Raw genomic sequence first — 14,608 nt, 5'->3', positions numbered from 1 at the left:
TAATGCATTAGAGTTAAAAATTAGGTCCAAATACACAGATATTTACGTAAAATGCCATTATCCACTTCGACCCGTGTCGTTCTTTAACGAGGGTAGATTAGGACAATCACGTGAAACCGAAGCGGCGTATCTAGAATTTGTCGGTATTTGAGAGCAAAAACGACGACGGCCGACGATTCCTCTCCCATTTTCTACTTTTCACTTTTTACGGTATAAAATATATAACTTGCTTCGTTGTACTTAATTTATAACACAGTATGGTCAATTTGTTTTTTCGGTTTTATAAATAACTATATTCAATTATTATAATTATAACTAGCTAAATCTATTTATTATTTAACATTTTCTTCAACTACATGACTATATGATATTAAAATATTTTACGATAAATTAACTCCATTTCATTATTATACTTACTAGATTAGTCGACCAATAGTGTAACAAGAGAGTTTAATAAAAGCTTTATTTATTTTAAAATTATTTTTTAAAAAATTATTTTTGAAGTAAGTGAGAAGTTGAAATAAGAAATGTTTGAGAATAAAAGTCTAAAACAATATAAATTACCATTTGAGTGCTTCGAAAAAATTGCTTCAAAACTTAATTTTTAATAAAATGACAATAATATCCATAATTTATACATCATTTATATTTTAAATTATCTAAATTTTGGTGTCCACCCCATTAACAATATGTTTATATAATAATTATTATTTTTCAAATATTGAAATTAATTTAACTTTTTATAATATAAATATTTGAAATTTTATATAAGATTAATAAAAAAAACTCGCGAAAAAAATTGTATATGCACAAAAAATATGTTTAAAAAATTCGAAATGCAAATTATAAAAAATACAAAATATTTTTAAAAATAAATGGTTGTAATAAAATGTAATTGGAATTTTATGAGTTTCATTCCGAAGATTCCTCATTTTGACAATTAAAGAAAACGAAAAGGTTCAGGATCACAAATTGACTATACCAGATGCATTGTATGGGAAATCAGTTTGTTGTTGCAACCACAGAAATGTCCAAAGATTTGTCAATAGTCAGCATGTTGCGAGGAAGACTTTTCATTATAATTATCGAAACAAAAGATTTGATTGCATGCGCTGAACGAAACTGATCGATTTTAATGGAGTTTACACGGCAAAGATGAAATATCACAGATGACTGTTTCCAGTTATTTCTTATTATCACATGCCAAAGAATAAATTATATCGAGAGAAGAAATCCGACCAATCCAATCCCTGATGATAACCATTGGCTTCCGGCAAATACATGCCAGTCAATGTTTGAGGCCACACTCCCGATCAAGAACTTTGTGTTCAGTTAAAGATTGCTAGTTAATTATTCAAACTAGCGTAGCTGGTTGAAGGAGCAGAACAGAGTAACAGCTGCATGCATCTTGTCCCAAAAAAGCCACCATCTGCAAGTTGCTGGAGTAAACGTAAATTACTTCATGGTTAAATTGGAAACGGAACAAGCACAGGAACTTCAAGAAAACAGTGCAAAAGAAGAGTTGGAATAAAAAGAAACAAGCATTCAAGGTTGAGTAGGAAAGTTACTTCCAGGAGAAAGATTTGTGTTTTTCGGATTCAAATCTTTACGCTTATCAGAAAAAAAAAAAAAAAAAAAACAGAAAAAAAGATCAACTCATCTTTAAAATCACCACTACTAAACACAAAAAGAGTCATTATTAAGGTAATGACCACCAGAACATAACACACGAAAAAAATGATGACTAACCCAAATGCTTCAATCAATTTTAGTCTAGTTTGACAAAATCCTAGAAAAAAAAAAAAACAATCTCTGACAGAATTTGTAAGCATAGCTCCATTGACCATTCACATTACTCAAAATATTTCATGGTTCCTCATCTTCTAACAAATGGCAATCTCCTAGAACATTAAATGATGAAAAAAAATGCAGGAGAACCAATTGGTTCAATAAATCCTAGTTTCATCAGGCAACCCTTTAAGCAAAAACACCCATTTGTGACATAATTTATAAGTGTTGTTCCATGAATTATTTCATGGTTTCTGAGCTTCATATCCATGGGCATATCCTATGACACGGCCTGTGTCCCATCTTGATAAGAAAGTAATATTTTTTCAGATAAGATCTCCTAGAGTAATAGAACACTGGTTGTATCAGTCAGTCGCTGTTCAACAAGCTCTGACAGTCAATTTGTAGGATGTAAAAGTATATCTACATTTTGTTGGATGTATTGAATGGCTCATAATTTTATGAACCAAAATGTTGTAAGATACCCAGATAAAACACTGCAGATGATGTTCTGCAGTTACTTTTATTTAAAATTGCAAGAATATGAGGGAGACAAATCTAGCTTAGATATGATGCAATGGTTATCATTACATCCCAAGGATTTTATCACCTCTATTAGACATTCAATCTATAACTGCTAAACAAGTAGACTATGTGGATGTGGTCAGAAGCTCATTGGTTCTAATCAATCAGTTACACTACATAGAAAAGGCCATTGATAAAACAGTCGCAAAAGTAGATTAACATGGCCAGCACAAGAAGAGTAAGTCTTTGTTCATTTGTGTTTTGCATCTAAATTTGTATCAAGCAATATACATTTAGATTCCTAGATTTCATTGATCAAGTGGATTATATTTCAAAAAAAAAAAATTTGTGCGATTGATTAAAATGGGAACATTGACAGAAGAAGAAGCAAGGTAGGTTTGTAGGGTATAAGATACTTTTTTTAATGCAAGCCTTATCTAATCTCTGTTTCCTCCGCATCATCCCCAATGATTCATTTTGACACTCAACTCAGTAGACCAAATGAAGCAATTACAGCAGTGAACCGATGACTGAATACTTAAATGCCAAAAAAAATATCAATTTTCTTGAGACAGTTGTAATCAACTCCACCATGCTTGCTTTTCAAGCAAAAACTGACCTAATGGAGTCAGAAAGTCAACATTGTTTTGGCCATATTTGGATCTGTCTTTTTTAATGTGTTGGACAATGTGGTTTATGTCGGACTTTATTTTCTCAATGAGACTTTTTTCCGTAGATATCATTTGTCACACCAGAGATATATATTATATAAATATAAATTATAATACTACATTTTTTGATGGTGTATAGAATGTGGTAAAATTTTTGAACATATTTTATTAGATTAGATTATAATATTAGAACAATACAGCATTTTTACGGAACCATGAAAAGTTAAATTAAAAAAAATTATAATAGGAAGATTAAAAATGATAGAGAATGTGTTTGGGAAAAGATAGTAATTTTTTTATTTCATTTTATGGAAATGGTGAAGGACAGTAGGAAAATGAAACCATACATTTGCTTCACTTTTAGGAAAAACTAATACTCTAGATCAGTTTAATCCAAATTCCCACTCGCGTGAGACAATTGGCAATTATACTTCAATGTCGTTTATTGACATATTGTATTCTCATATACTAAATACTCCTTGAAAGCAACTGTATATACTGTGCGAAAAAAATATGCAGCACCACCCTTGCCCCCAAACCCCAAGAGAAACATCACATCATCTAACCTTATTCATTAAAAAAAAAAAGAACAGATAGATAGGTGTGTCTTACGCTGATAACTAGCTTGAACTTTTATCTTTACCAACATCAGACACTGTGTCTGTCACGAGCGTCATTGGTCTCTGATCCATGACCTCATCTATAATCCCAAACTCCTTTGCCTCTTCAGGTGTCATAAAGTAATCACGATCCATATTCTTCTGAATTACTTCAACAGATTGACCAGTATGCTTTGCATAAAGTGCATTCAATGAGTCCCAAACACGAATGATTTGCTTGGTGTGAATGGTCATATCCTTAGCCTGGCCACTGTATCCACCAGAAGGCTGATGAATCATTATCGTAGCATTTGGCAGAGACTTCCTCTCACCCTTTGCACCAGCAGACAATAGGAGAGAAGCCATTGATGCCGCTTGACCAAGACATATAGTATTGACTGGAGAACGGATATACCGCATTGTATCATATATGGCAAGACCTACAAAAAAGTTGAGACTTGAAGTGCATTGTACCATAGATAATGCACTAGACATTCCTTCACCTGTTTAAGCCTAAGAGAAACTTAAAATGGAGAAAATTAAAATTTTATTGCAATTCCCAAAAACTATAAATAAACAGGAATAATTCTGAAGTTATTTTATTACATTATCAGCAGAAAAGAACACGAAAACACCTTTCATTCACCATTAACCTCTTTGTAAAACCCTCAATTATACCAAACGTTCGAGAATAAAAATAAGCGTGTGGAATATTAACTCCTTTCTTAAGAGAAAAAAAATACAGCAGTAGCGAAATGTATCATGTCTTGACCATCAAAATTGACATTAAACTTGTACTGAGTGAATCCATGTTCCTAAATTTGGTTTCTAGGCAAAAAGAAAAGAAAAAAACTCCAGAAAAACGTAGTGTACCAGCCGTGACAGCGCCACCGGGGGAATTAAGGTACATGTGAATAGGTTTAGATGGGTTTTCGGATTCAAGAAAGAGGAGCTGGGCAACGACAACGTGAGCGGTGTCGTCAGAAATGGGGCCATTGATGCAAATTATGCGCTCCTTGAGCAGCCGCGAGAAGATATCGTAGGCGCGCTCTCCACGCGACGAGTGCTCGATCACCATCGGTATCAAACTGTAGCATTTTCCGTCATTAACACATTTCGAGGTTGGGTGCCGCCACAGGCTCCGTTGAGAGAAGAGGAAGCTCCTCCGCATCATCTTCGCTCACTGATTTAGGGTTTATTTGTCTCGCTGAAATGGAATCGGAATCGGACGATAAATGGTGAATGAGCTAACCGGAGATTAATTTTACTTCTGATATTTACGATTTCTATTTTTTAAAAAGGTTTATTAAGAAATTAGTCAATTACCATTATTATTCGTCATTAATTAATTTACTTCAAAAAAAGCATCTTACTTAAAATTACATTTTATTCATATTTTATTTTTTTATTTTAATATTAGATATTATAATAATGAAAATATTTGATAAAAATCAATTAATATTCTTTAATAATATAATTAGAATAATAATTAATGATGTTATTATTATTAAATATCGACTGCAATCTTTTAATAGTACTTTCTAGAATCGCAAAAATGTTTTACAGAGAATATCTTACTAGCATTCTGTGTAATATGATAAATATAGTTAGAAAAACATGGAAAAGTTGCTGAATTATTATTGAATTTTATATAAGGGCGAAAAATAGAAAAACTTTCTGGAAACTTACTTAACAAAATGTTATTCACCTCTTGCGAACAAGGGAAGATTGACGAAATTTTGAGTCACGAACATGACTGAAATGAGTAACAAACAATTTTTTTCAAATGAAAAAAGTTAATATTAGATATGGTTTTCTAAAAAAAAAAACATCCAAAGCTGTTTTCTTTTCATCCAGCGGAGGAATTTTTGTATATTCTGATGTATGTGTCCGAAATTGGAACATTCGTCAATATTAAGTGACTGTGGAGCAGTTGGGCACATGCCAGCCAGCCAACTTTTTGTCACACAAGGTCAAATGTAACTACTGCCGAAGAAACATTCAGCCATTACCAATAATTGCGCCAAAAAAAAAAAGAAAGAAAAAACTGTCACGCATCAGACAATGCTCTCATTGGTGTGTAATAAAACAATCTCTCTTCTTTGGATCTCTCAAATTATTTAATGCACCCGATCGAGTATATTGTAATATAGATTAATATATTGGTGTATATGTTTGACTCGGCTTCTTCTTGATATTTTCTTATTCTTCGTTTCTTGGAAATTTGTACGTATTACATTAAATTAGCCATTAGTTGTTCTTGAATTCTCCGTATTCTTTCTGGGTTATTGTTATAAAGGGAAATATGAATAAGGGTCGTGCGAATTCGTCTCCCGAGTTAGTTCCACCACCATTAAACATGGAACAACAATATGACGATTCTGCACTAGAAGGTAGCCAAGCATCTCAGTGTTATCCTATTTAATTACCAGTTAATAATCTTTTTTTATGTGTGTTGAAATAGATCATAAAATTTGTAGGACGATCGACGTTTTAAATCTTCTCTTAGACACGGTACTGCATCTTAAATCATCTTTGTGCGAGGATATTCGTCCCCTTAATTGGTAGAAAGATCTATGGAAACACCGTTGAGCTTTGTCTATTTTGTGTTTTTCCTTGAAATGTTGCAAGATTGCCATTCAAATTCTTCATAATACCAAAAAAATTTGTTATTCAGGGGTGGCAGCAAACGTGATGTTGTTGTTAAAACTAATCCAAGATCACAAAAATGCCTGCGATAAAGACAAAAACGACAGCCGGAGAATGCTGAGGGTGGCCACTATGATGACCATTCTTGATAGAGTTAGAAGCAGAATCCAAAAATGCCAATCTATTGGAAACAAAAGATCAGAGGCGGAGCTGCGGCGTTGCGACACCGATGTAAGGCGGGACAGCATCCCAAGGGACACGAAAAATGGGAACGAGCCCGTGGACGACGAAAAAGAGAGGCTAAAACGAGAGCTGAATTCATGTTTAGCCACACAAAAGAGCCTGAGTGTTATGTGCACTGGTTTAGGGAAAGAAAGGGAGATTATGGCCACACAGCTTTCACTCAAGGTTCACGAATTGAACGAAATGGAGGATCTTATTATTGAACTCAAAAAGCAGAACGAGAGATTGCTAGATAAAGTAAGGGGATGTGCCTCAGAGCATAAGGAGAAAAGGTTGTTCAATGGTATGGCCGGGAGAGGAGAGTCACAAGGGAATGTGGCATTGCAAGAGAGAAACAAGGAACTCTCGGAGCAACTCCTAAAGTCCCTAGAGGGATACCGATCCATAAAAAAAAAGCTCAGAGAAGCACAAGAAGAAAACATGGTGATGCACAGCACGATTGATGAAATGGGAGCGAAAGTTATCACGAGTATCGAGAAAGTTCGACGTTTCAAGGAACGCATATCGTTATCTTCGAGAGACTATGTTTCTGACGACGTCCGGGAGGAGATCGAGGGTATATTTCATTACTTCCAGGAATGTGTGAAGCTAAAAGGTCTAGCATGAGAAGAAGCAACTCCCATTTTGGTCGGAACATGCATGGCTTAGATTACTTTAGTTTGTTAACATAGTTGGTCGTTGGCAACGTTGTACGTTCTTGATTTCAGTGCAACGTCGATTTCATTTCCTGGAATTCGCTCGTTAGCTTTTGTTGTGTATATATGTATCCTTGTTTATACAGTGTAACAAATTTTTTGCATTAATTTGTCACAATGTTCTCATTTTTATTATTTAGATAAAAGTAAAAGCTTTATTTTTATTTTCGTATAGTTATTTTATGTATTTACTAAAATAGTTGATTTTTATTAATACACACGATATTACGACTTTATCAAAAATAATATGATTTCTTTACTAAATTTTACACCATATTTTTATACGTATGATTTAATCAATAACAAATCGGGCCAAATAATTAATTAACACATATATTTTATATTTTTCAGGAAAAATAATAATGAGATGCTACCATTCGAAACGAATTGTATCACAACAAAAACAAATTTGGGCCCTAATTAGACCTGAATTAGAAAAGCCCAATGGGCCTGAATTAGAACGCGTACTTTTAAAGTAGAAATATCGTTCAAGTATAGAGCACTACTTGTGTGATGAAGATTTTACTGGGTCAAAGTCGTAATTTGATCTTTTGGAGATTGCTTCAGTCCTTACAATGATTTCTTCAACCTACATACCATACTTTTTTTTACTTTCTTGATAAAAAACTGATGGTATCTCCATGTATGCTTCTTCCTCAAAATTTTCATTAAAAAATACATTTTTCACATCCGATTAATAAATCGGCCAATCTAAATTTGTTGTCAAAGATAACAACCATCGGATCATGTTAATTTTTGCGATGAGAGCAAAAGTCTTTTCATAGTCAATGCTATAGGTTTGAGTATATCCTTTCACAACTAGTCTTTGTTTATGTCATTCAAACTACCCATCAAATTATATTCGATCGTAAAGACACCCCATAGGAACTCTCGATCTCTTTCGGTTTCTGAGCAATCTCCCAAGTTCCATTTTTTCAAATGTTCTTAATTCATCTAAGACAACTTCTTTCCAGTACTTCGGAACTTCAGCCTTTGCTAGATTAGTGACTAGGGAATTGAACAGAAGCTGACAAATGTTCACATGCAACAAACTTAGCTACTGGACGCATTGTGCGAGACCTTACTCTCCCTTGCGTAAAGCCTTTGATCCAGATTACCCACAAGTTGAGTATCTAGAGTACTTTCAATTCCAGAACCCGAGTTGGCAGCTTGGCAGGTCTTGAGTTTCTGGTTCTATCACCTCATTTCAATGGACATTCTAAGAGAAATGCAAGGGAAACGATGGTATTTTAGTTACGAACAGACACATTACACCCAAATACGTTGAGGTATAGATCAGGAAACATTATTTCGGGATAATTCAGACAAAAGATGACGATTTGGCATTAAATTGAGTTTTGATCACGGAGAAATTTAATTTTTTGACCGTGACAACTTCAGATTTTTGTATCAAAAGGTATGACCAACACACACGATTATGGTCGTTAATAAAAAGTAATGAAGTAACGTTTATCCATGATACTACGAACTCTAGACGATCCCAAATATCACTATGAATTAATGCAAATGATTTTGAAGGTTGGAAAAGAAGCACAGTGTACTTAGCTAATTGACATAAAGCAGGACTCTTGTGAGACGATCTCACGAATCTTTATCTGTGAGCAGTGGCGGAGCCAGGAAATCGATCCTACCCGGGCTAGAATTTTAAAGTCTAAAATCCATTAAAATTTTAAATTGATCTACCCGGGCTAATATCATATTTATCCAAAATTATAAAAAAAATACATATAATTTTTTTTAAATTTTTTTGGACCACCCGGGCTAAAGCCCGGGTGAAGGAGGCTCTCCCTCTGCCCATGTCTGTGAGACAGATCAACCCTGTCGATATTCACAATAAAAATTAATACTCTTAGCCTTAAAAAATAATAATTTTTCATTTATGACCTAAATAAGAGATCCGTCTCACAAAATACGACTCGTGAGATCGTCTCACATAGTTTTGTAATTGACATATCTCACAATGAAACACCTCATTATTTCGAAATAGAGAAGGAAATATGCCATCTTCATCATTGTTATCTTCAAAGAGTATGTCTCTTATGAGACGGTCTCACGAACGGATCAACCCTACCGATATTCACAATAAAAAATAATACTCTTAGCTTAAAAAGTAATATTTTTTCATTAATGACTCAAATAAGATATTCATCTCACAAAATACGACCTGTGAGACCGTCTCACATAAGTTTTTGTCATCTTCAAATATCATCTCGTATTATTATTTCAATAGACAGATTTTTTCCTTCTCAATTTTTTTCAATTACAACCACTAATATATAGAGAACCTAATCTAATATGGATTACACATGAATATAAAGTTTAAGTATAAATTTATCTTAGCCTAACAATATCTTCATCAGTTACCAAGCAATTAATCATTGGAAATTAAAACAATAACGATTCAAAATATGAACATAAAATTTAGACGGTTGTGGCTCATAGATTTGCTCAACTAAAAGGATTTTGTTTGTTTTTTTTTTGTTCAATAACTCTTTATTTCCGACATGAATTGTAAATTCGTTTATGGAAAAGTATATTCTTGTTTGGGTCATTATTTTTTGGATATGGGAATCCGACATCCAGGATTGTACAAATCATGGTAACTTTTTTCCTGCCTCGAACTTTTTTAAAAAAAAATCTATTTAAATTGTTACATCCATTTAGGTTTACTCAATCAAATGCTAAGCCAATTCTTTGTCTTCTTTTTTTTTTTAAAGATTTTTCTACCACCCACTAATTTCCCAGTGAAGTTCCCAAAAAAAGAGTATTATGCAATTTTTTTTATATTTTTAATGATAACTTTATATCCTAGTTGGACCCACTTTAAAACCATTATAGCATTGCGAATATTTTGTCTTATTTTCATCAATTTTAAAACGAGGGTGAGTGGGTCGAACGATATTGGTAGGTGAAGTCTCTATTTTTCAAATTAAAACTGTACAGCCAGTTTAAAATTGGTTGTCCTCTCTAAAATTTATAGCATCAATAAAGTTCAGTTAAAGTGAGCGGGCAGATTATGTCGCAACGCTGTAAAAATTAAAACAAAAAACATTCATATGCAAAAATTTATGTGAGACGGGCTCACAGATCGTATTTTATGAGACGGATCTCTTATTTGGAGTCATTCATAAAAAAATATTACTTTTTATGCGAAGAGTATTAATTTTTATTGTGAATATCGGTAAGGATTGACTAATCTCACAGATAAAAATTTGTGAGACGACCGTCTCACAAGAAACCTACTTTAGAAATTGAGCAGATGTACTTGAATTTTGTTAACTTGATTATTAGCCTATTAATATTTCTGTGGTCTTTTTTATTTCTTTTACACTTTTTCACATTGAGAGTTTGTGCAATTAGCGTATTTAAAAAGAACTAAAATGTCTTTAACATAGCAATTAGAGTTGTAAATAATGAACTTAAATTTGTGATATTGTGGATCATAAGTAATAAATAAATATTGTAAAAAATGTGCCTAAATTATTACATGTGTGCCCTGGGGAAGGTGGTAGGAGTAATGGCACTAAAAAGCACGTGCTTGTTGCGTAGATGCACCAAACATTCAATTTTGACCATTAGGTGAAGAAAGGAATGGAGACAATGTGGGTGTTGGATATTGTTAGAGTTTATAATAAGAGATACGATTAAAAGCTATATATAGTACTAAAAAAAATTAAAAATATTTAAAATACAGTCATTCTAATTCTAAAATACTAAATACTTATAAACGACCATTATTAATCAAATAATCCAAGATTTAAAAATGTCTTTTCCGGCGCCAATTCAAAATTAAGTCGATCACGAAATTCATGCATTGAAAAGAATTTTTATGGGAAAAAAATTATTTCAAAATGCTTGCTTTGTGGTCAATTTTTTTGGGGAGATGGCCGATTCGGGAATCAGAATTTCTGGACTGAATCATGTGAATTTTTTTTTTGATGAAGTGGCATATATATATATATATATATATATATATATATATATATATATATATATATATATATATATATATATATATATATATATATAAAAGTGCCTTTGATACCTTTAAGCATCATCCAAATGGTTCATTTAAATCGATAGATCGTATTTTGTTTGACGGATTTTTTATTCGTGTCATCCATGAAAAAATATTACTTTTTATGTTAAGAATATTATTTTTTATTGTAAATATCGATATAATTGACACGTCTTACAAATAAATATTCGTGATATCGTCTCACAAGAAACCTATCCGATACATATAGGATTCATGATTTTTGAGTGGATCTAGCATGTATTAAATATTCACATTTAGATATATCTTTGTGATAGTATAATCTTTTTTCTTCATCCAATAAAAATTAGCATAAAAATCAACTCACTTATCGTACTCGCATTTTTTTAAAAAAAAATAATCTCAAACGTGATCATATTTCTTTATCCTTATCTGCGCTTTAAATTTATAAAATTATACACAATGTTACTGATTTTAATTATGATTAATAATTATAAAATAATTAATAAAATCTATTTACGTGAGCGACCATGCTTCGTGATAGCTGCATTTGATTGGACTTGTATTTGGAAAATAAAAATGTGCAAGACTGTTTAGTTTTCTAATTTAATAGGCAAGTATAAGGAGATAATAAATTAAATTTTTTTGGAATGAAATATATCTTGAAATTATCGGCATAGAAACGTGTTTTCCATTAAATGCATTGGTTGTGTGTGCTGTCAAATTTGAAGTTGAAGCAGACGGTTGATTGCAAAAATTTGAGTTGTTAATTTTATAATATTTGTGATGTGTTTTTTTTATTAAGAAAGTATGTGTTTTTTTTAGAAACACAATAAGTAGTTGTACATCATAAAACATTATAGTGAAATTCTTTTCATTTTGCCCGTTATTTTTACCCTGAAAATTTTAGGGATTTTTCACGTAAATCTCGGTATCCAATTTATTTTTTATTTTTATATTTATTATTTCAAAATGCCGCATGTGAGATCAATAAATGGTATCAGAGCCTTGTTTTTAAAATTTCTTAAAATTCTGAGTATACTCTATGGTTGCAGCCTAAACTGATCTTCCACATCAGAATTTTTTTTTTTTTTTGAGATTTTTTATTAAGACGAGATTATTTTGTCCAGTCTACTAAAAATGTTGTAGATATAATGGCGAACATGTATGAGATAACAAAGTTCAATGGAAACAATTTTATGTTGTGGAAAATAAAATACAAGCAGTTTTAAAAAAGAAAAATTGATTGGCGGCTATTGGAGATAGATCGGTGGAAATGATGGACGATGAAAGTGGAATGAGAAGAATGATAATTCTGTTGCCAATTTACACTTGGTTATAGCAGACGAAGTATTGTCGAGTATCTCTGAGATAAAAACAACAAAAGTTATATGGGATACTGTGACAAATATGTACGAGTTCAAGTCCCTAGACAAATATGGAGGAGATTGGGCACAAACAAGATAACGTTACTTTGTTTTGTGACAGTCAAAGTGTCTTGTACATTGCAAGGAATCCAGTCTTTCATTCGAGGACGAAACACATTGGAGTCCAATTTCACTTTGTTTAGGAAGTAGTAAAAGAATGAAGTGTGGATATAGAGAAGATCCATACAAAAGATAACATAACTGATTTTCTGACCAAGCCAGTGAAAATTGATAAGTTTGAGTAATGTAGATCCTCAAGTGGCCTAGCAGAAACGTAAGCATCAAGTAATGACAAGAGTAAAAGGATATGTGGAGATGTATTTGATTCTCAATCAAATCTCCAAGTAGGAGAAAGTCGGCAAAGAAACGTGTTTTCCATGAAATGCATTAAATGTGTGTACTATCAAATTTGAAAGTTGGAAGCAGACGGTTGGTTGCGAAAATTTCATACATAATGAATGCATGTGGTTTCACACCTCAAAATTCGATTACAAATAGTGAAACAATTCGATCATTTCATTCATCCCTTCTCCGAGTTTTCTCTCATCTTATAGCATTTTCTTAGTTCTATAATATTTGTGAGATGTTTGTTCTTTTGTATCAAGAGAGTATGTGTTTTCTTTGGAAACACAGTTAGTGATTGTATACCATAAAATATTATAGTGAAATTCTTTTCATCTTGCCTGTGATTTTTTCCCTAATAATTTTTAGGCGTTTTTCACATAAATCTCGGTGTCCAATTTATTCTTTATTTCCATATTTATTATCTCAAATTGTCGCACGTAGGACCAACAGAAATAACATTTTGAATTTAGTATTTTGAAAATTATAAAGGGTAGTTTTTAAATTTCTTCAACTCATCAAAAAGGTTTTATCATTTTAAAATGACTTCTTTATTTAACTTTTGCCGAGTATTTTCTTACATTTAAAAACAATATCTACAAACCTTAATCGGAATTCATCATGGATGTTTTTTTTCCTGAGAGGTTAGTTAGCCGACCACAGACGAAATGTTGATAATATTCCAGTTTACAATATTTTTTTATAATAGAAGACGAATAAAAAGTACACGATCTCAAATAAATAAATAAAATCAAGGGAAAATTAAATTAAGAAACTCTAATTTCCATGTCTTGGCAAATAAGCCAAGAACATATACTTCATTTTTTATTTTAAAGAAATAATATATGAATGTTGAATTATAATGAAACAAAGTAATAAACTACAGTACGGCAACGACTAGAATTTTGTAGAAATCGAATGGTCCAATGATTCGGTGAACACCTACAAAGCAATTGAAAACTAGTTGGGCACTACCATTAAAGATTTTTGGGTTTTTTGGGGAAAAAGGTTATTAAAATATTCAATGATTTCTTAGAAAATTTAGTGCAACTCTCTCCCAACTGCTTCGGGGTGGTAGGTAATGCACATGTCCACACGAATATGTACACACACACACACACACACATATATATATATATATATATATATATATATATATATATATATATATAAATTGAGCTGGATTATGCGTAGATTCGATTAAACTCACTCTACAGGAGACTGTCTCTTTACATTATGTTCCTTGCTATTTATAAAGTGGCATCGTTACATATCTTGATTGAATTTTGGTCTTTTAATGTCAAATATAACAAGTGTTATGTAAGAACCTAAATTCATTGAAATGTAAGAAAATTTTGTGTTGAATATAACAGTGTATGTTGTATCCAATGACATATTATCTCGAGATTTCAGGATGATTATGTATGTTTGTTGTATTATACATACATATAAAATATAAATCAAAGTTGGATTTTTAAAGTGCATGGCATGCATATCAATACGGGGAAAAACAGAAAAATAAAATGGCCAAGATTATCGATCGGATTAAAACCCAGAATTTTCTTGTATTAGAATGGGTATGCATGCAGGGATCACTTCAAGTTTTGATGGAGGCCAGTAACGTCAATATCAGGAGTCTTTTTCGCTGCTA

General features: G+C 32.1%; 2 protein-coding genes across 3 annotated transcripts; one reads left to right on the top strand and one right to left on the bottom strand.

Moving 5' to 3' along the window:
• Positions 1 to 1,057: 1,057 nt before the first annotated feature.
• On the bottom strand, positions 1,058 to 4,850 carry LOC140829134 (ATP-dependent Clp protease proteolytic subunit 2, mitochondrial-like). The gene is made up of 3 exons (XM_073192139.1): positions 4,457 to 4,850; positions 3,606 to 4,023; positions 1,058 to 1,439 (listed from the first exon to the last, which is right to left on the bottom strand). Exons 1-3 carry the CDS (start codon positions 4,755 to 4,757, stop codon positions 1,355 to 1,357), a joined length of 804 nt encoding a protein of 267 aa, XP_073048240.1. The 5' UTR covers positions 4,758 to 4,850; the 3' UTR covers positions 1,058 to 1,354.
• Positions 4,851 to 5,668: 818 nt separating this feature from the next.
• LOC140829924 (uncharacterized) lies at positions 5,669 to 7,302 on the top strand. Of its 2 annotated transcripts, XM_073193210.1 has the most exons (3): positions 5,669 to 5,976; positions 6,064 to 6,097; positions 6,261 to 7,302. In XM_073193210.1, the coding sequence occupies exon 3, from the start codon at positions 6,278 to 6,280 to the stop codon at positions 7,079 to 7,081; it is 804 nt and encodes a 267-aa protein (XP_073049311.1). In that variant the 5' UTR covers positions 5,669 to 5,976; positions 6,064 to 6,097; positions 6,261 to 6,277; the 3' UTR covers positions 7,082 to 7,302. The 2 variants fall into 2 exon arrangements, with proteins under 2 accessions (XP_073049311.1, XP_073049310.1); XM_073193209.1 differs by lacking the exon at positions 6,064 to 6,097 and having other exon boundaries at positions 5,670 to 5,976.
• The last annotated feature ends 7,306 nt before the right edge of the window (positions 7,303 to 14,608 follow it).

Source organism: Primulina eburnea, chromosome 4, assembly GCF_022965805.1.
Source record: "Primulina eburnea isolate SZY01 chromosome 4, ASM2296580v1, whole genome shotgun sequence".
Lineage (NCBI taxonomy): Eukaryota > Viridiplantae > Streptophyta > Magnoliopsida > Lamiales > Gesneriaceae > Primulina > Primulina eburnea.
This window is presented reverse-complemented; position numbering and strand designations above follow the sequence as displayed.

Excerpts from the sequence above, each read along its gene's own strand:
- LOC140829924 (XM_073193209.1), top strand. The coding sequence starts at position 5,889 with ATGAATAAGGGTCGTGCGAATTCGTCTCCCGAGTTAGTTCCACCACCA. Across the intron at positions 5,977-6,260 it reads TGACGATTCTGCACTAGAAG|GGGTGGCAGCAAACGTGATG; the intron begins GTAGCCAAGCAT and ends TTTGTTATTCAG.
- LOC140829134 (XM_073192139.1), bottom strand. The coding sequence starts at position 4,757 with ATGATGCGGAGGAGCTTCCTCTTCTCTCAACGGAGCCTGTGGCGGCAC. Across the intron at positions 4,024-4,456 it reads CGGTGGCGCTGTCACGGCTG|GTCTTGCCATATATGATACA; the intron begins GTACACTACGTT and ends ACTTTTTTGTAG. Across the intron at positions 1,440-3,605 it reads AAAGATAAAAGTTCAAGCTA|CAACTTGCAGATGGTGGCTT; the intron begins GTTATCAGCGTA and ends CGTTTACTCCAG.